Source organism: Lepisosteus platostomus, chromosome 18, assembly GCF_059453375.1.
Source record: "Lepisosteus platostomus isolate fLepPlt1 chromosome 18, fLepPlt1.hap1, whole genome shotgun sequence".
Classification (NCBI taxonomy): Eukaryota; Metazoa; Chordata; class Actinopteri; order Semionotiformes; family Lepisosteidae; genus Lepisosteus; species Lepisosteus platostomus.
The window spans coordinates 9,776,724-9,797,562 of NC_142628.1; the positions used below are offsets into that span (position 1 = coordinate 9,776,724).

General features: G+C 39.9%; 1 protein-coding gene across 2 annotated transcripts; it reads right to left on the reverse strand.

Moving 5' to 3' along the window:
• Positions 1 to 1,798: 1,798 nt before the first annotated feature.
• On the reverse strand, positions 1,799 to 20,839 carry qser1 (glutamine and serine rich 1). 2 transcript variants are annotated; one of them, XM_088611092.1, is made up of 13 exons: positions 20,446 to 20,839; positions 13,680 to 13,783; positions 12,849 to 13,010; positions 8,919 to 12,611; positions 8,380 to 8,660; positions 7,020 to 7,136; positions 6,684 to 6,817; positions 6,032 to 6,255; positions 5,490 to 5,627; positions 5,033 to 5,130; positions 4,624 to 4,770; positions 3,646 to 3,741; positions 1,799 to 3,053 (listed from the first exon to the last, which is right to left on the reverse strand). In XM_088611092.1, the coding sequence occupies exons 1-13, from the start codon at positions 20,550 to 20,552 to the stop codon at positions 2,910 to 2,912; spliced, it is 5,445 nt and encodes a 1,814-aa protein (XP_088467218.1). In that variant the 5' UTR covers positions 20,553 to 20,839; the 3' UTR covers positions 1,799 to 2,909. The 2 variants fall into 2 exon arrangements, with proteins under 2 accessions (XP_088467218.1, XP_088467217.1); XM_088611091.1 differs by having other exon boundaries at positions 4,600 to 4,770.

The following is a 20,839-nucleotide window of genomic DNA, read 5'->3' on the forward strand; positions in this document are numbered from 1 at the left end:
TTTGTGTTGTTTACATTTGTATACTCGTTCTCTTCAGCAATAATGAAAAAGAGCAGCTATGTCTGATTTACATGAGCAGGTATGCATAGTAAATGTTAGGATTAAACAATTCATTACAAATCAGAAGGAAAAGGAATGTTTTCGGTGTAAGAGGAAGATTGAATGAGATTAATTTCAAAGATTTACAGCAGCACTGCATGTTTTCATTCAGATCTCTAAACTAAGATCGATACGATGGGTTGTTTGTGGTTAGGTGATAAAATAGTGAGTGTCCCACCTGAGAAATGAAATTAAGGGCTGGACTTTTTGCATTACTTTTTGTTTTAGAAAAACACGTCCCAAGTCGCTGGAATTCACTCCCTGCAGAAGAGCAGTTTGGAAGCAGGTGCTATCACGGATGCCATACACGGTAATAGTGAATGACGTAATTCCAGAAGACTGGTGTGAAAGCTCTCTTTCTGGCATTCTGGGCGAGAAGCAACCACTGGGAAGGAGTCACGCTCTTGTCTACCCCTGACAAAATCTGTGGAACAATCTCCCCGAGAGCACTTTTGGGACCCCTAATTCCAAGATAAGGCAAAGAGCAAGCAGGTTTTAAGCAGACAGAGGATGTACAGGCTAGCTGCTCGTACAGTGAAACATTATAGAGCATGGAGTCTGAAATGGAATTCACACTTCTACATCAGATTTACAGAAAGAAGTTTGACTGTACACTGTGACAGCTGGTGGATGATTCTCCAAATCTATGGAATTCCAAGTAAGACTGTCAGCCTCTATGCGCAAATCTACAAACATCAGCCATGTTGGATTGGTTTCAAGTGATGTCTGGACTGCAGCAGGCCTGCATCTCATGCCCCCGCCTTTATTTCTTCTCACCATTGGTTGGGTTATGCAGCAATCATGAGACCGTCCCGGTGGAACACAGAAGCAGAACCTTTTTACTTTTAGAAGTCCTTAATTTTGTTCCCGATTCTGCTATCATCTCTTCAAACTACACCCATCTCCAGGATAAGTCTGACCTAATAGGATTGTAGGAAAAATAGACTGGTCTGCACACAAAAAAGAAGAAAACATGAGACATGAGCATGAGCATAAATCAACAACACCCCCAATTACCATTGAAGCAGAAGTGGTAGGGGTATGTTCTAACTTCTTTGGTAGCTTTATTAGTAATGTCAACAATGCCAAGAAGGACATCAAGGCCAGACTGAACAAAGCTTAAGTTGCTCTTGGCAGATTCTGTACCATCTGGAAGGTCAAAACATGCAGTCTTAAGACCAGAATGAGAACTTAGTCTAATTTTCCAAATGAGAGATGCACCAAGACATAACATGTCAACCAAAGTTGTTCATAATGGTTGGCGACCATTGGTTGCCATAATGGTTGCAAGACTTGTAACATCTACTGGCTAAATGAAATTTCTAATGAGGACCTGTATAAGAAGACTGGATTTCTGGACTTGGAGACGAGAAGCACAGTCATTCAGATTAAGACTCGCTGGTCTCAAAAACATACTAAGAATGTTCCAAGATCGAATACCAAAGGTTTCTCTAAGCTGGTCACCAGCTGAGTGACGTAAACAGGGCAGAAGAAAAACAACATGGAGCAGGGTTGTGGTGACTGAACTGGAAGATCTCAGGCTTACACAAGGTGTGGCACACTCCACAGCGCAAGACAGGGCTCCTGTATCACATGGGACCAGCAGGATAAGTCATCTAGAATGCGATGAAGCTGACAAAGTCCAATACCTTCAAATACTACTGAGAGGATCTGGACAAACAACCACAACCTCAGTGTCCTCGTTTAGTAGGAAATTTATTTTCATGTATCAGAAAATAATTGCAGTGTGTAACACAGCTACACTTGAAAAGCAAAACTAGTCAAATACTGTATGCATATTCTGGTTAACATTGAAGCAAACTTGTATTAACAAAGAAAGGAGATTACCTCAAGATATATAGTATACAATATGTAATCAACATATAAATGTATAGGGATTTTTTTCTTGAATCCATGAAAAGTGTATTACAAAGATACATGAAACAAATTCAACCACAATATTTTCTTCTGTGAAAAATACAACTATTAGTGAGATAAAATGTACATTTGTAAAGAAAACAGTATAAAGGCAAATTCTTTTCGCTTTTATTCAAACAGAGAAAATAGTTAAGGTCATTGCATTTCATTACAATAAAATATGTCACAAAAAGCAGTATTAGGATTGCACCAACTCCGTGTTCAGACTTATAACCATTGTTATAATAAAAGGAGTCTTTAAAGCAAAAAAGTTGTTTTCTATATTATGTCAATTTCTTTCTTTAAAAGAATGTAATGACACACTGGCTCTCTTTACAAAATTTACAATATTCTATATAAATTTGGCGCTCCATTATAGAAATGGATGTTTTAATATATATTTATACTGTATATAATTACCCCCACCATTTTATAATTATTTCTTAATGACTGTCTAGAGGCAAAAAAATATTAAAGCGTTTACTCTTTTCTGATTTAAAGTGTTTTGATTCCTATGCTAGTAAATCGGTTCATACCTAGGGCTTGTTTTGCCACTTGATCTGTCACACATGTCCTACAAAAAAAGCATGTTACCGAAAAAGGATTACAAAGTAGAAAATTTATTTTTTCAAAAATGTTGGCCAGCATAAAATACATGACTTCTCATATTAAACAGAGCAACGGCAAACTCTGTTCTTCAGCACCATGTGCAGCATATCCATTATTGAAGCGAAAATGCCCACTTATAAGAGCTTGCCTGGCATTGCAGAATGCCAACATTACATTTCATTATATCTGTATTGTACATCATTAGTGCTTCACAAGTGTTTATTTAAGAACGTGACTTCGAAAGAACAACCAAGTTTTCTTCTACCCACCCCCACCCCGTCCTGCTATAAACAGGTCTGCTGTACTTGTGTCAGAAGTTCACCAAACTTATCAAAGAGACTTTCTACCCATCTGGCATTTTTCATACAGAGCTGTACAGTCTCCTCCTGCCCCAGATCCTCCTCGCTCTGTTTCTGAAGCGCTGCAATCTGGGGAAAGAAACGTGCAATAGATTTGACTCGCTTTCAAAAAAGGCAAAAGGAAGATAGAACTACAGTACACTGGTCAACTGCTCAGAACATACCTTTCCAGAATGTGCAAAATTGTACCCTTTTAAAAAAAGGTATATGCTCACAGCCTTATCCCTAAAGCTAATAATCACTGCTGCGATTAACAAAACTCCACTAACATTGCAAGAGTACACCCAGTGTTTGTAATTGTCATGAACTTTTATAGACTAAATGCTATAAATTAGAAGATCATTTTATCCAAGGAGGACATGGAAAATATGACATTTTGGGGTTACGTGTCCATGCTTTTGTAAAGAGAATAGAAACATCAACATAAAATACATGCAAATATCTAAAATGTTTAAAATTCCAATTACCTCCAGGGAAAACAAAGACACTGAAGCACAGCAGTGTTTGCAGCAGATTTATCCTAGAATTCCACATAGCATAAAAGTGGCAAGGAAAAAAACCTTTGATATGAATATGAAGTGTTGTCTAAAAAGAGTTAAAAAAAATCTTTCCAGTTTTTCTTCTGGGCAAATACCTCAAGGAAAAAGAACACTATACTTACCTCATCTTTACACATAAGGTACGTGTGATATTTGTAATGTTGGAGTGAATGGTATAATGAAAACCAGTGGGTTTTTTCCTTGTCCACAGTATATTCCTATAAAACAGGTTGAAGAAATATTTTATAGAGAGGTTATTGGTGCCTACTAAGATCTTCAGAAAAACTACTTTCGGAATCCTGCTCTGTATGCACTGCGGTGAAAACTACTCCAAAGTGAGCACTGTTTTTGCAATTGTTGTTCCCTAGGCTAGGAAAAAGCTGGCATGTTAAGGGAAAAAATATTAAGGCCAAGAAATTAAGTTGTAAACACATAAAAATCATCCCTCAAGTATTGTGTAGAATACAAACATAATTTAGCGTAATTAAACGCTAAATTACAGTAAGCGGTGCTTGGGCAATTTGTCATTTTCACTGGTAGGAAAACAAATTAAAAACAGGGGTTTCATTGCTTATCATAGACACCACCTAGTGGTCAATTTTATTTTTTCTTTGTTCTCTCTTACATATCAAGACAAAAGCTGGTCACAACATTACACGGTGCAGCATAGATTTGATGAAAATTAGCTTTTAATGTGTCACGTGTTGAAATTCTTGCCCTTTTGCAATCTTTTTACAGCTTTTATCTTTTAAATTACACCCTGACCTAAAATACATTTTATGTTTAGTGACAATCAGACATTTGCAGTCCCTTCAACATTGGTTGAATTGTAGATGTTTCTGGAAAAGAAGCTAGCCTGTGAAAGCTATATAAAAACTAAACGCTTTCCTAAAACATTTGGATTTCACGGACACATAATATAACTAAGGTATGTTACCAGTATATATCTGGTTTTCAGGAAACAAGAATTAGAGGAAATTTTATTTAACTCTCAGTTTCTGAAAATTGTTCTGAAAATATTTCCAAGCTTCTATAAGGTTATTTTATAAACTTGAAATGAAGTGTTTATAACTTACTTTAGTAAACTGTACATGACTTACTAGTGGTAATTTGCTGGAGGTTTTGGTTGGCCTCAGAGTTTTCTTGTTGTAAGCTTTCCCACTTAATCGGACTTTTAAAGAAGAAGTTTCTCCATCCTTTTTCATGTCCGTTACTACTGATAATTCTGGAAAGCTGTCCAATGCATTCTGAAAGAGAAACAGCACAAGAGCACAAAGTTATCCATGTTTGGCATCCTAATTTGGAATAAATGTATCTTTTTAGGTTTGTCTACAGTGTGCTAGACAGTATAGAATATTTAAAACCTAACTAGAAATTACAATAGAAAATATGCAATAGTAAATTCAAAGGGCAGACCTCTGGATGTATGCTAAAGGCTTATGAAATGGCAGAAAACGAATGTTCAACTCCAGTCCACTCCGGAGTTTTCCGAATTTCAAAATTCAATACCTTGAACAGCTGTCCAACTCGAAGTTTGGGAAGCAGTCTCCTTCTGTTATCAGTGATCATACCATCAACTCTTTTCATGTGTGGAAGAAGCAGTTCATCTGAAGAACATTCAGAGAAAAATAAGTCAGATAGTCTGAAAGTAACTTTATGGAAATGTCCACTGGTTCAATGTCATTCCACAGAGATGTATTTTCTGCCAGACACTTGACATTATTAATCCAAAGTCATTCATTAATGTTTTCCCCATCACACAAACTGGACTTGCAAGGTAACATAAAATTAAGATACGTTAAATATTTCTAACCCAAAGAAATTACTTTCCTTACAAAACTACAAGTTCAAAAGTTTCAGTTTTCTTTGTACATCTTGGACATTACAAGCAGATTTAGTTTTGAATAAACCTTCCAAGTCTGAGAACTTAAAACAAATGTCACGCTCTCTCATAATCGGTGCTCACCGCTCTCTTTTTCCAGTGCTTCCATCATATCAGCGTCCAGCGCGACACTGATTAACAGCTCCACATAGCTTTTGAAAGTCTCTTTCATGGTCCTGGTGTTCAAAAAACGAGTAGCGAAGGGAACTGGAGGAGTAAACTCTGAAATACAAATATCAGGAGACATTGTTTCCAACATTAAAAGCAGCTGGGGAGAGGCAGTAAATTCAGAGCCTTCAAGATTAGATAAATTCTCTTTTACTTGGCGCTTATGCCCTGACACAACAGTCCTTTCACTTTAACACTTAAGAAAATGTGTAATGGGAACTCTTTTCTTCCAGAATTAAAGGCCTTACTGAATTGAGCAGTCCATATTCATCACAGAGACCACAAAAAAAAGACACGTACACTTGACAAAAAAAAACTAACAAGGATTTCTTTATTAAAGCAGGAAGAAAAGAAAAATCCAGAGGATCCCGGAAACCCTCAGGATTCAGCGCTAAAAAAAAACAGAAGGAGAAGAGCTGAGCGAAGCTGGTGGGAGAAGCAGCACTGTGATGACTCACCGTCGTCTTCGCTGACGGCTTCAGGAGAAGACTCGGAGGGGGATGAGGAAAACTCCTCTTTCCATTTTTTCCGCTTTTTGGGTGGCGGCTCCGCCTTGACCTTCGGCTGTTTTGCCTTGGGCTTGGCCGCGGAGCCTTTGCTCGAGGTGGGCTTGGGGGCCGCTTGATCGGAGGCCGGGGCAGAAACCGATCTGCTGCTGAGCACCGATTTGGACTGGCCGCCCCTGAGAAGAGCAGCAGGGAAGAAAAAAGGTGTGCTCATTACCCAAGATAGAACAATATCATCTGAGGCACTGGTGCATCGTTCTTTTAGATTAATTTAAAACAAACAAAGAAAAAAAGACTTGGGGCAGGAGGGACAGAACAGCTTGTTTTACAGTGGATGTGCCAGATTTGTTAATGCTGGCAGTTTGAGGATTTAAAATATCCAATCGAAAGTCCATTTCAGGATTGAGGATAATCCACCCACTGAAAATCCCACCTGCTCCTAAATGACACATGGGCATTACCAAAGGCTGGTGGGGCTTAACACCTGTCAGGGTTGTGAATGACATCAAATCTTACATCTTTCATCTTCCAGCTACAAGCTATGGGTGATTAAAATAAGAGCAGGCAAGCATGGCGGACACAATGTTCTCTTTGACTTTCATACCTCACTGAATGCATTGGTTTGCACCTTGGCTTCCTGTTGCAGACCCTGACGTACTCTCTCTTATTCACAGTGTCAATAAACTTCACGTACACTCTCCTATACTTGGTTTTTGCATCTCCAAAGTACCCAAGATACTGCGGAAAGGGGAAAAAAAACAGAATTAGGTAACTGCCTTCTGAAATTCTCAACATATAATACACCTTAATAACAAGGCAGTGTGAGAATGGGGAGCTCTTCATTTGGTTCAGAGTCAGGATCATCTTTACCATGATGAACTGTTACACGTTTGTAAAGAATTCACTGGCTCCTGATGTGCCGATAACACACCACACTTACACTATTGGTGGCTGAAAAAACTCGGTTTCCGTCTCTCAGTTCAGGTACAAATTTCTGCAGCAACGCCTTTTGCACCTTCCAAATGGCTGGTGGCTCCCTTCCTGCTCTTAGTGTTATCTGTTAGATAGAAGAAAAAGGTAAACAGTCTCCCTATTTTAAGAGGACACGGAAAATGGCACCCTGAGGAATTCTGTGGACTCGGCTTTATGCAGGGTCTGTTATCTGCAATCAAATCAGTTAAAATACTATGCATTACTAATATATTATATTGTGTTTTTTTAATATAACATTGTTTAGGTTATATAGTTGCAAAACAATTTAGTTTTCAAAAATGTTTATGGATTCCAGAGAATCCAAGTGATTCCGTCGAAACTTCTGGTCATGGAATTCCCCAGGGAGTGGAAAGCCTACGTCTGACCAACATTAAAGCAGATTATGTGGCAAGAAGTGTTAGCAGACGTTTTATTTCCTTATTTCTTGCTACACTGACTCATTCATAAACATGTATACATTTCAAGGAGTTTGGATTAATTCTGAAGAGAATTCCCTGAACCCTCCCACAGCAAGCGGTGACAAGTAAACAATAAGATTTACATCTCCTGTTTAATGCAAATTGACAACATTTAACAAAGAAATAAAGGATTTTTCCAATTCAGATAAATCCTAATGAAGGACTTGATAGTGTTCCTGTAAATTAAATTATTGTAATCAGAGTGAAAGACACACGTGTTTAAAAAAACGTCTAAATTATCTGTTTTGAAGGGGGCAAAGTAGACTGTTTTTCTGATAGTAAAACTGTTACCACACAGTCAACAAAAACCTGCTACTAATGTCGAATTTTTAATAAAGCACAAAAACTGGATAAAATCATCTATCAATCAAAAATCAATGTGTAAGCTTTCACTCGAAGCTGTAACTATATATACGCATCTGGGATTTTAAGTCACAAACTCACTCATCATTCTGCTTACATATTTCCTTTTTTTCTATGAAGCTTAAAAATACAACTTCTGCTGAAAAAGTGGTAGAAAGCAATTGGGCGAAGAAGTGCATTTTTAAGACATGTCTCTCTTGGGGCACAGACTTCCTCACAAAAATGACCATAATTCAACAGAACTCTTTCCGGAATTCATGTTGAAACGAATACACAAGTATTTTCAGACTGCCCAGTGAGAGACATCTCTTCTTGTGGGGAAAACTATGCCATGTGAAAAATATGGTTACATATACAAAAAATGAATCAGATCAGGAATCACTGGGGGACAGAAATATGACCGTCCATTCACTGACAGCTTTAAGTTCTTAAAGCGCCGTGAAAAGCAGTTGCCATTACAGCAATCACAAGCTGCATGTACAGTACCTTTAGGCATTCGATATCCTCAATCTTCACAACAAATTCATCTCGCTCCCTGTACATTCCCTCCCCTCCGCTGTCTGACTGATCTTCGTCCGTCAAGCCCTCAATAGCCACCGATGTCAGTTTGACCGCTAGCTGGTCAGAGGGAACGTCCTGAAGCTCATCTTGTGTTGGCGATTCAGTTGCGGCAGCTGGAGGTTCCTGGGACTTGAAGACGGAGGAAGGCATACTTGGAGATTGTTCTTGCTTTATTACAGCACCTAGAAGATTCGTCTCTGCAGCTTCTGTCGATTTACAATAAGAAAAGTGCGTGAGCATTTACAGAGAGTGTTATTTTTATTCAGATCCAAATGAACAAGAAGTTACCACACACACCAGAGAAATATACACTACAAATTAAATTTTTAAAATCTGTATGATGGGAGCAGTTTTAATACTTAGTTTCTAATTATTAAGAGGATGGAAGTGCATTCCACTAAAAGAGATGAAGGAGTCCCCTTTGCTTGCTTAATTTCGCCAATGATGGATCTAGTCTTAGTTACCTGACTTGATCTTTTTTTCAGAGGGCTCATCCAATGCAGAGAGCGCAGAGGATATGCTCTTCTGAAGGTCCTGGTTCTTTCCAACAGAGTCATCTTCGTCAGAGGAAAACGACGGCAGTGTTTCCAAGTTCTTCTTGAGCTCATCATCAAGTCTCTTGGAAGGACTTATGCTATCAGGGTCTGGAGAAATCAACGGTGTTGCTGGAGGCTGAGGCTTCACAGGCAAGGGAAGAGGATAAGGGGGCCGTATGGAAGCCACAGGCGGCTTTCTTGTGCGATTGGGCATTCGTATCGGAGGAGACGAAAACTGCTGCTTAGGTCCCGATTTTAAAAAGTCTAAAAATGAACCTATGAATCCAGTTTTGACCTCTGGCTGCTTTTCCTCAACCTCCCGAATTTTTTGTCGTATTCTCTCCTGGTGCTGGTAGCTGTCGTAGCAGCTGTCAGAGGTGGAAGGCGAATTGGTGTCGCTTCCCCTGGAGTTCTGTCGCTTGCCCTGGCCGCTTCGTTTCATCGGCTTCGCGTTGCCGTTTTCATCCTCTGCGGTCGGCTTCCCTGACCCCTTAGTCTTGTTTTTTTTCTTTGGAAGCCCGTCGGGAGAAAACTCCAGTATCGTCTCATCATTCTTGCTGTTCATTCGCCCTCGAGGCTGTACCTGAGCTTTGCCCCTTTGCTCCATCTGTGATTTTGCCTTGTTCAGGAGCCCAGTAGGGTCATACTCCTCATTGGCTAAATTAAATTCATTTTCTGATGCAGCACTTTCATCGCTTATGCTCCTGCCACTGGGAATGAAGTCAGGATCGTTATGGTTCAGAGCCTCATCGTCGGGCATATCCTCATTTTCCTCTTCTGACTCGTGGTTCGTGCCTCTTGACTTTTGTACAGATGACACATTCCTATCAACAACCTCGTGCCTAGAGTTAGCTGATGGAGCGGTCAACCCAGGCTGTATGTTTGAATCTTGCAGCCCCTGGTGCTCAAGGCCTGAAGCCTTGGGCTGCACCGCTGACACTGAGTGCATACCCATATTTAACTGCCCACCATTTAGAGCCATGCTCATATTCTGTGGGTTGGCAACACCAGAATGCTGGGAGGTGAAACTGGGAGAAACATGCCTTGCCTCGACAACCTGGAAAGGAGTCTTTGAGTCAGCTGGGCTTGCAAGCGAAGGGATTTCACCTTCTGAGGAGTTTGGTTTGACAAAATCCTGAGGAGTAACCCCACATGCTGCAGCAGTGGCAGCTAAAATATCGTCCACGTTGGAAAGGATGTTCCTCTCATCTGCCAGCAACATTGAATCGGGAAAACAGATGGAACTGAGAGCAAAGTGGTGCTTAGATTCATGCTGACTTGGTTGGCTATAATTATCTTTTGGAGACAAATGCTGCTGTAGCGATTTTGAAGACTCTGTAACATCCATCTTCAAGACCTCTGAGCTGGGAGAAAGAATCTGGTGTGACTGATTTGGCCCACCGTTGGAGTTAATAATCTGATCATCCATCTGTAGATATTGGGCTGGAATCTGCTGCATCTGGGATGATATCTTAGAAGGATCAATGCCCGAGTGCAGTAAAGACTGTTGGAGAAAAATCATCTGCAAATCTCGGGAGGGCTCCAGAAGCACCTGAGCACTTGGCAAACGTATGTGTTGGGCTTGTCGTGTGGCATGATTCTGACCCTGTTGTTGTTGCTGAGCACTGATAACTTGTGCCTGATGGTTCTGTGATCTGGATTCTGGTACCTTATGCAACAATGAGTGCTGCTTTAAATCTTCAGTACTTATGTTAATGTGTGCCGGTTGTGTTAAATTTGAATTTTTCTTAATGTCTTGACTTACTCGATTGTTGGCACCTACAATATGTTGCCCATGGTGGCTCATTGAAGTCATCCTATCTCCTTTTTTAGATTCCTGAAGTGTAAGGCCAACCATCTGATCTTCAGGCCGTGAATTACTCCGGATTACACTCTGTGAATTGTACCGGTCATCTGTCTTTGAGACAATATATGGTGTAGTTTGCTCTCCTATTGCGCTTTCTGCAAGTGTCTGGGCTGAAGCCTCAAGAGAGGCCTGCTGCAAAGCCTGCAGGTCCTGAATGGGAAATTCATCTTCTTCCTGCTTAGAGGGGACAAACAAATTTGAGTCCGATTTTCTTTTACCATAGGATGGCTTTAGGTCAGCTGATGGTCTGTTGTTCGGTAAGGCCTGGGAATGGGAGGAGGATGTAAAACTAGGCGACTGGACTGGAGGCAGGTACTTCTGAGATTGTGGCGGTGATCCGTTTTTTGTCTGGCTGCTGGGCGAAGAATGCATTAGCATATAGTTCTGGGTAGGGCTCGAGGCTGGCAAATTTTGGGCACGAGTGGAAGAGAAGGAGAGGGACTGTGAGGTCAGAGTAAGTGATTGTCCTGAAGCATAGCTCTGTGAGGGGCTAACGGACGAAAGACCCTGGGACTGTGCAGAATAGCTCACAGTAGGCATACCCTGAGAGTGGCTGGAAGAATAGCTTTGAGATGGGTTAACCGAGCACAGATCCTGTGCCTGAACCACGTATTCTTCATTATGTCCAACTGTAGACAACACCTGCTGCTGACTGGAAGAGTAACTAAGCGTCTGACTCGCAGAAGTCAGGTTTTCTGATTGGCCAGAGAAAGAAGTAAGAGTTTTATATAAAGAAGGCAACTTCTCTGACTGACTGGAAGAATAAACCTGTGAGTGGCTGATGCTACTGGACATGGCCTGTGAAGTCACGTAGTTTTGCGACTGGCTTACAGACATTAAGCTAGGCAGCTGTGCAGAGGTGTAGACCTGTGGCTGGCTGGCTATTACTGTACTCTGTTTCTGCACAGGGGAGGGGTAACTCTGAGGCTGAACATCAGGAGATACACTTTGGGATTTAGAGGTCTTTGAGGAGGGCTGGGTGTGCTTTGTAGAACAGTCTTTTGCTTTTGTGTTGGATGCAGATGAAAATCCCGGGGAAGGGATGGATGATGGATATGCCTGAGTTTGCTCCAGTGTGGCTTGAGATGTCTTTTGCTGTGGTCCTCCATTGCTCACCTGAGTAGTGTCTCCGATTGGGCTGCAGGGCATGGCTGATTGCCTTGACGGATCCTGGAAAGCGACTTCGCTTCCACTGGTTAGGTAACCTTGCAAAGAATGCTGAGTGCTGGACAACTGTGCCTGAACTGACTGGGTACTAGAAGGCCTCTGATGGTGCTTGATAACACTACATTCCCGCTGAAGTGCTCTTTCGATGGAGGTGGCTGAACCTGTGAAGACCGATGTGCTGTAAGGTTGAGTCGCCTGCTGTGCTCCTCCCAAGGACGAAGGTAGCAAACTGAACTGAGGTTGCAAAAGATGAGGGGCCGATTCTTGGGCTGAACGATATGTTGAGGACTGTGGTGGGAGGCTGGTACTCAATACAGTGCTCCCAATGCGGTCAAATGCCAAAGCAGTCGGGACAGTGCCCTGGGTTGACTTGATCTGCAGCAAAGGATCGTGGGGGGACAACAGGCCATTAGTCGAGGGGCTAAAAGCTGCATCCTGAAGTGTCAGAGATGGAGTAGTGGCAAAGTTCCTTGTGGTGAACGTGTTGGGATGCTGATAGGCAGAGAGAGCTGATGTTGGGGGGAACGTTCCTGAAGCTGGTATTGCTCCGGTAACAAACAGCTCTGTAGCCGCCGATGAATGCATGCCTAACGGAGGAAAGAAAAAAACATCAATGATCGTGACACTTAAAGTATGCCAATCATGCGTGTCCCTATGTTCACGATTAATGAGCCACAAAGGCAGCACTGAAGGAATTAAGGAAACTCAGGAACATTTTCAGGGAACACCTGGCAATTCCTCTCTGACCGCAGAACCCTCAGAACACCTGAGATGTTCCAGCCAAACACTTCGCTCTGACAACATGCAGGAGGTCCCAGCTGTACCTGTCTGCCAGGATGGAGTCCTGAACTGTGGGAGCAGGGCGGCTGCCGCTGGTCCAGCCTGTTGGTTCCGGGACTCGATAGCAGAGAGGAAATTCATGACTGATGTTTCAGTAGTGTTACTGCCAGCAGTGTGCAAACCTGTGTCAAATATTCCCGACAGTCCTAGGGGAAAAAACAAATCCCAACAACATGCAGGTGTAGGCATAAGACCATGAGAGAAGATACAAGTGAGGGGTGGGCATTTAGCTTGCTTGCTTGCTTACTTGCTAATGGCTAAACGATCTGAGGAAGTCCTCCAGTCATTTCCTGAAGGAAGTCGGAGTACCAGATGCAGCAACACTGCAGGTTAAGCTTGCTCTAAATGCTAACAACTTCTTGCATAATAAGTGCCTCCTATTCTCATATTTAAATGCTTTTCCAGTTTCCACTTGTGTCCCCTGGTTCATGTTTCATGGATTCTTAAGTTCATTATTTTGACTTTGTCAATACTTTTGAGGGTTCTGAAAAGTTGAATCAGCCCTGCTTATTTAATTTGTTCAAGACTAGAACAAAACAACTTTTTATTGTCTGTGTAGTTCAGTCCTTTAGGGCAAGAAATATACCTGGCCACATTTCTATAAACAGATTCCAGAGAAGCAGAAGCTTTTTTTTGTAGGAAGGTGACCAAAACTGTACACAAAACACTAAACGTGGTTTTAGAAGTGCATCAAAAATGTAACATGACATCGGCTGATTTAAATTCTGCAATTTTAAATTCCATAGTGACTGAAGTTGTCTTCCGAAACCTGGAGGATCAAGGCCTTGCGGGACTACTGCTTTGACCTCTCTCACCTGTGGCATGATGTGCAGCAGCATATGAAGGGAGCTGATGGGAAGCAGCATAGGACTGTCTGTGGAGAAGCTCTGTTTCAGGATGCGTAGCTCCATAGCTCAAACTGCACAGTGAACAACAATACGAAGTCAGAAAGGCATAACCTCGGAAGATAACAGTCAACAGAGCTTTACCTCAGGCACTGAGAGTGCACATTTAATAAAACACAACAGATATGCTGTCAAAGCTGAATTCTCCAAGGGTGCTTTCATTTGCACGACTGCAAAATTGCAGTTAACCTGTAAGCCAGCTGTAGTATCCTAGAAATGTTTTACTAAAGTATATATAGAAAAATTGATGCTTTAAACCATGGAATGGTGAACTTAAGTGATCAATAAACCTTATAAATACATTACAGATAATCCCGTGTTCTGACATTCAGTAAAAGGCAGGCCACTTTAATTAAATCATCTATTATTCCGGGTCTGACACATTTCTTACCATACTGTTCCTGTTTTCACTGGGTACTGCGTCTGTACGTAGCCCATCCCTTGCAATTATCAGCAATAAACCTAAGAACATTTAATTAGATCGATCTGGAGTTACGTGATCCTTCTCAAACCAGATCTCACACTGCTCATAAATACAGGTTGAGGAACTTAGCTATTTTGTCTGATTATAGGCCTTGATTCATAACTTGAATACATCATTCTTTCACCTGAACCTCTCTTTCACAGATGTTTCCAAATCCTATTTGAAAGAATACATCGCACAACATGTTAACTCTTGTTTGGAAACATACACTAGAGAGCAAGTTCAATGCTCTTGTTAGTTCCTATTAGTCCAGCAGTTTATATCTTCCATTAAAAGTGACCCTGTGACTTTTATAAATTACATACAAGAGGTCCTTCCCATCAAACGGTATTGAGTACATTTTGACACAATCACAACCGCTACAACATAACTGCTACAACATTATTTGGAGAATGTAATATATGTCTGGAAATGTATCACTTATTCACATTTAAATGACGGAGCATTTTTGAGTACAGAAAACAACCACAGGCCATGAAGTGTAATCGTTTCTATGTTGTTGGCCAGTCTGTCTTAAACACCAGAAATCCTTTCCTTGGCAGGGAAAATAAATCCAAAACATACATCTCAGTTCAGACCTAATTACAGGCCAAAGTAGAAGAGATTAGCATTAAAATGTTTCTCCATTTATGTTTATATAAAGATCTATTTGATTCTTAAGTATTACACTCTAATGAAGGTCACAGCTGAGAAGAATCTCACTTGCACTGCCTTTTGGCCAACAGATATACAGTGCATCATGAAGAATCTTAAGAGATGCACATTAAAAAGCAAGCTGAGGAAAACTCCATCCTCTTAATTTTCAGTAACAAGAGGGCAGTGGTTTTGCATTTTACTCTACCATTTGTTGACAAATACAGAAGGATTTGTTTTACAAAAGAGATTAGGTGTTTATAATCTTTTTCGTAAGCTTTAACACAACAGATGTAGCCTATCTACAGAAAGCAAACATCCACATATTTCTTTTGTAGAAAAGGTAACATCAGCAGTACCACTAGAGTTACAACATAGTATCCAATGTGCAGAAAGATACCTTCAAAAAAACAAATGAATTCAAGATATTGTATGATACATAACGTTATGAGTATGGTTCTGTTATGTTGTATTATAAACAACTGAACTTGGGCAGATAAAAAACAAAGTACAACTATTTAAGTCCCAGTACACTAAGGGCTCTTATGATTTTGTTTTGTCATTTTAGGGAGGTCAAGAAGTGACCTTTATCATATGCATTTTTGAAGAACCAACCTGTTCCCAGCACTCATGTGAAACCGAAAAGGTTTTTTTTTTCTTAAGCAGACCAAGTTCCAGTTAATATTAATATAGATTTGTTAAATCTGAAGAGGAAGTCAATTTCCCAAAAGGTCACATGTTCTGAGGCATTAAAAGCACCAATGTTTTTTAGATGTAATACCTAAAAAAGGTTTAGACAAGGCAATAAAATGTTTATTTAATCCAGCAAGTAAAGGATACTAGGAAAGCTTTGTGCACCAGTAGAAACATGTCTTTCTGAAAACAATTACATTACACAAACCACATGACGAGCCAAGTCCTATTCTTGTTTATTATTCACATTTTAGAAAACAAAACAAAAGCTGGATTTGTATAATGAAAAAAAAACTTTAGAATTTTTTCCAACAGTTACATGACTGATTTAGTGAATGTTTTCATGTGCATCATCTGAGGCCTGTGCTCACACTTACCTAGTGCTGTTGTCTGTAAATACACATGGGCTGTGAACTCAAAGTAGGCATCCAGTCAGTAAAAAAAAGATCAGTACTTCAAAACACACTGACTCACTGCGATTTCTGGAAGATAAACTATATCCTTAAAGAGCGTTTCAGCTGAGTCCATTAGTGTCTAATAATCATAGCCACAAGGCAAATAAACCATTAAAAGATTGTGGATCAGACAAAAAACAGTGTCTTTTCTAGGATTTTTTTTCCAGTATCATTCCTAACTGTTATCGGTACACAGTACAAATTAAATTCTCCAAGCCATTAAATGGGCTTCAAAATGCTCCAGACACAATTTTATACTCTTGTAGCATGTTTGTTGTGAATTTGATCAACATTTCAACAATAATCATTTATAAAAGCAAACTTTACTTTGGTTAGTAAATACTAAATGGGCCATTATTGTTAACACCTTTCACAGTAAGACAGAAGTCAAACGAGACAACAGATATGTTCTCACAATTTAAATCATTACAGAATACTTTAATCAGCTTCCTAACAACCGGTTTTCTGGATTTTTCCATCTGTTGCAGCAGTGCAATATTCATTGTACTGGCAAAAACTTCCAAGATAAAACCATTTCTTAAATCAATTTCAGTCTTTTTTAGGTCCTTTCCATTTGCTAACTAAACATTAGGCCACAGCTCTCTTCTCCTGAATCTATATCCATGATACACTGCTGAATCACATTGTTTGAAGTGCATTTCAAACAAAATGATTTTAAACATAATGTTGTAAAGAGTGAAATAAGAGATGCTTATTAATGTGAATGAGGGTTTTGCCTAGTGTTTGCTTGTCACAGAAACATTAAGAATCTAGTCCATCAAATATACTGATGCCAATATAAAAGTTATCTTATTTGTGCACTTCTGTAAGTGCAGTGCAGTCTTGAAGAATAAAGAATATCATATCCTTTAATTCTATCTAGTCTGCACATCACTAACACATGCAGCACTAGAAGAATAAGGCGTCTCCTTTGCGATATTAATTTGGTACATTCTTTTGTTGCTTAGATCAATCCACCAGTGAAAAATTACATCACTTGAAACAATTTGCAAAAGCAAATCACAAGAGTGTCTGTTTTGTGTATTTCGTAAGGTTGTCACGAACCACTCCATAACTCAATGATATTTTATGTTGTATTTGAAGGTTGACTGAATATGATCATATTAAAGCTTGGGAAAAGGCTCAGATTTTTCTTTCGCTCATGTGATCAGTGACTCAAGATATGAACAGGACCTGTAATCACTGTCGTCACTGCTTTGCTTTCAAGAAAATGCATACTTTTCCTGAAATTCGGAATCACAAGCACACTTTACCTATGCTAAGGCTCTGAAGTTACATTATACATTCCTAAACCAGTGAACAATAACAGTGAGCAGTAAAAAAATCAAACAAAAATTGTGGCGCGTCCTTACTTGATACATCTTCAAATGTGCATCAACGTTATATTGTTACACAAAAAATACAGTTTTAGCAGATGTGCTTCTGAATTATTTTTTTACATAAAATATTTACTTTTACTGTACACATTCCTTCCTCTTCTGAACCTAGCATTTACTCATTCATTCTGTTACGTGAAAAGCTGTGGTATCTCACCCTCTTTTAACAATTCATCCTTGCACGTTTGTAATTAAGCCATTGCGATCGCTTTTCTATGCCCTGTGCACTGCAAATGTAGCTTTCCAAGTTTGTTGCAGTTCCTGAAATTAGGGAAAACCCTGAAATTCCTCCAGCATGCTAAACAGTAAATATGTGACCAAAAAGGCCTTTGGTCAAGAGTTCCTCTCAGAGTACACAGTATCACTATTTGACAAGACCTAAATCCCTTCACAACCAGCACACTGACATATTTGAAGTGACCTTATCATGTCAAGGAGGATGTGCACTGAAAACAACCTATAAACAAAGGCAGACAAATTGTGGCGATTGCCTCCAGATACAGTATGTGCACTGACATTCATATTCAGGAAACAGCAGGGCTGAAACCTTTTCCTTCTCTCTCTTTTCCCCCCCAGTGCTGACTCGGAGCAGATACTGGAAAGTGCTTTAAAGAACCTGATCAAATATCAGTAGACAAGAAAACACAGCCCTCATGCACGTGTTGAACCTACTGTAGACACAGAGTACAGAACAAAGCACAGAGGTGGCGCCAAATTTTACATTTGAGCTATAATCTTTGCTTTTTTTTTTAAGAGTCTTATGCACTTAAAACCAGCAATAGAGAAGAATAGCTGTGAGCATAATTACCCTTCCCTTTTCCCAGCGAACATACATAACACTTTTAATGCAGTTTTTGAAATAAAATCCATCTAATGATGTACTTCATGTACTGTATCAGAGCCCATGACCCTCTTTGCAATCCTTATTTCAACCAAAAGGAATCCGATGTGAAATTTCCGTTCGATTTTGAAAATTACTGAAATAATATTAGAATCCCCGCTGCAGAACTTCAGTCTGGTGTTGTGACACTTTAAGTGAGAAAGGTAGTCATGCTATTTATTACATTTTTATGTTGATTTACTTATTTCCCAGCTGGTGTCAGGGCTGGTGAGACCCTGCTAGTCATGACACAACAAGGACTTGACTTTATTTCTTTGCATTTTGTTCCAGGTACATGTTCACTAGATTAACTATACTGAGTTACCTCTGCAATTCAGCACCTTTGAGATTCTAGCTACTCCTGTGTTAGACTTAACCCTTGAAACATATCAACCTGGTTATAGCATGTCTGCAAGATGAGTCTTGTTGACTGCTCTTCCATTCCACAGAAATGTTTGGATATATCAAGCTGAACAATGAATGTTTACTCAAATGTTCCACATTAACATTGAGCATACAAATCATGATTTTTATCAGGAAACAAAAGGATATAGCCTAATTAATTAAAATGTGGTCTGTATTATGATACAGAAATGTTTGCAGACTGCATTCAGTTCAGGAAATATTGGGCAAGTACAATTCATATACACAGGCCTGCTATTGTAGATTTTATTTTCACTTTATGTGAAAACAGTTTAGGATCGTACTGTTTCTAAAGCTGGGGTTTGTGAAAGTGCTGTAGTTACTTTGTTACAATGTAGTAAAATCTTGAGAGTCCGATTTTTAGCTACAAACATAATTTTTCAAATCAGGCAGAGAAGAACCATAGGACTCCCCACATGACTGCAGCTTCAAAACAGAATGATGCGACTATTTTTATTTTCCAGGTGAAACAATATACGGTGGATTTAATCTGTGAAGATGCGCGTTTAAGAGCGTTTTCAGTTTTTGTTAATTCGGAACAAACACAAAAGTCATTGTCATCATTAATACTATTGCTTAGCCTATCACTGTACCCTGGTATATTTAAACGTTTGCTATATGTGGATGACACTTTAATAAGAGCAAAACAAAATCGTGTCATGTTTTTTCCCCATCTCTTCAGGGCAACTCCTTTTTCTAATTCTGCACGTCTACATGACTTCTCCATAATGGGCCATGAAATAATATAGCACGACACCGCTCCGTTAAAAGCTGATACAACAACATCAACAACAACAAAAAATGACAACATTAACTGACTTCAAATGGGTTTCTTCCTAAAATAGCAAACCAAGGGTATTCTCTTCTCAGAAAACGGGACAAGCAAGGTCACTGTTATCGCAGATAATAAAAATCAATGTGTATGATCTGTACTGCACTTTTTAATTTCCAAACAATGCAGCCTTTTATGTTGACAAACAAGGCCACGCCTCCACGGAGGACCTCTTTTGCTACGTGTTACTCTTAATTTAGTAAAAATAGTTATTTCAACAAACAAAATTCCTAATACGTAATCATATTATTGGGTATGGACGAGTTTTTATATATACACTCAGTCCAGTGGTTAACTACACAATCAAATCCGCCAAAGTTCCCAGAAACAAATTAAATAAATCTGATTATGTTATGTATCCATTTGCTGACAATAAGCAGTGCGGTACTAAACACTCTCGTGTGCGACACGTTGTCTGTTTCAGGTTAGAACTAATGTTTTTGAAATGAAGAAAAAAAGCTGTGTCAACTTGTGGAAAAAAAAACCTTACTCTTCGTATACACATGAAAGACACAGACTAATGTTTATTCTTCTTGATCGGATCAAATGCACAGTTCATAATTTTCACAATTCACAGAACTTCAATGGTGAGCGTATCTAAATACAAATATTCCATTCTGTTTAATGGCAATTAAGTTTCAACATTGTAATAAGTGTCACAATGTAGCGCAGCGATTTCCCCAAAGTCCACCATTTCCATTTGCAAACAGATGCCTAACTCGGTACAGTGAGTGATTGCACGAAAGACGATATTTTTTAACTCGGTGTCCTATATAAGACGGCACGCAAACTTAAAAAAACTCGACATTTTGTTGCGCTAGGCCTTACATCACCGGGATTTTCTTTTTAAGATGAGCCGCCCTCCCCTTCTCCTCTTACCTAGGCTTGATGCTTGCGGTGCTGCGCTCGTAGGCCCAAGCTGCGGTCTGTGCTGGTGAAGCCAGCGGGTCTGTAAAGCTGGAAGTCGGGTAGTTCCTGTCCATCATCCGGAGAAGATTGGGAGTGATGCACTTCCCCCGTAGAGCTTTCTAAAGCACGCACACATACAAGCACAGGGCCAGCCAGAAACAATCACATTGTCTCGGAGTATAGATCGGGAAACGCAGACTCGCTAAGCGATGGCACAGGGGGGAATCCACACAGTGACTCTTGATAGATCAGATTATTGTATGATGATTATTATTGTTCCTGTCTCTCACTCAGTCATGATGTTAGAACTGCATGGTGCTACTTGGATCTGATCCCCATGTTGGTTTATTTCCCAGGATGCACC

What these genes read in the sequence shown, in the direction of transcription:
- qser1 (XM_088611091.1), bottom strand. Translation starts at nt 20,552, where the DNA reads ATGATGGACAGGAACTACCCGACTTCCAGCTTTACAGACCCGCTGGCT. An exon ending in TGCTGCACATCATGCCACAG is followed by an intron (nt 13,011 to 13,679) that starts GTGAGAGAGGTC and finishes TTTTTCCCCTAG; the next exon opens with GACTGTCGGGAATATTTGAC. An exon ending in AGGATATCGAATGCCTAAAG is followed by an intron (nt 7,137 to 8,379) that starts GTACTGTACATG and finishes TCTATCTAACAG; the next exon opens with ATAACACTAAGAGCAGGAAG.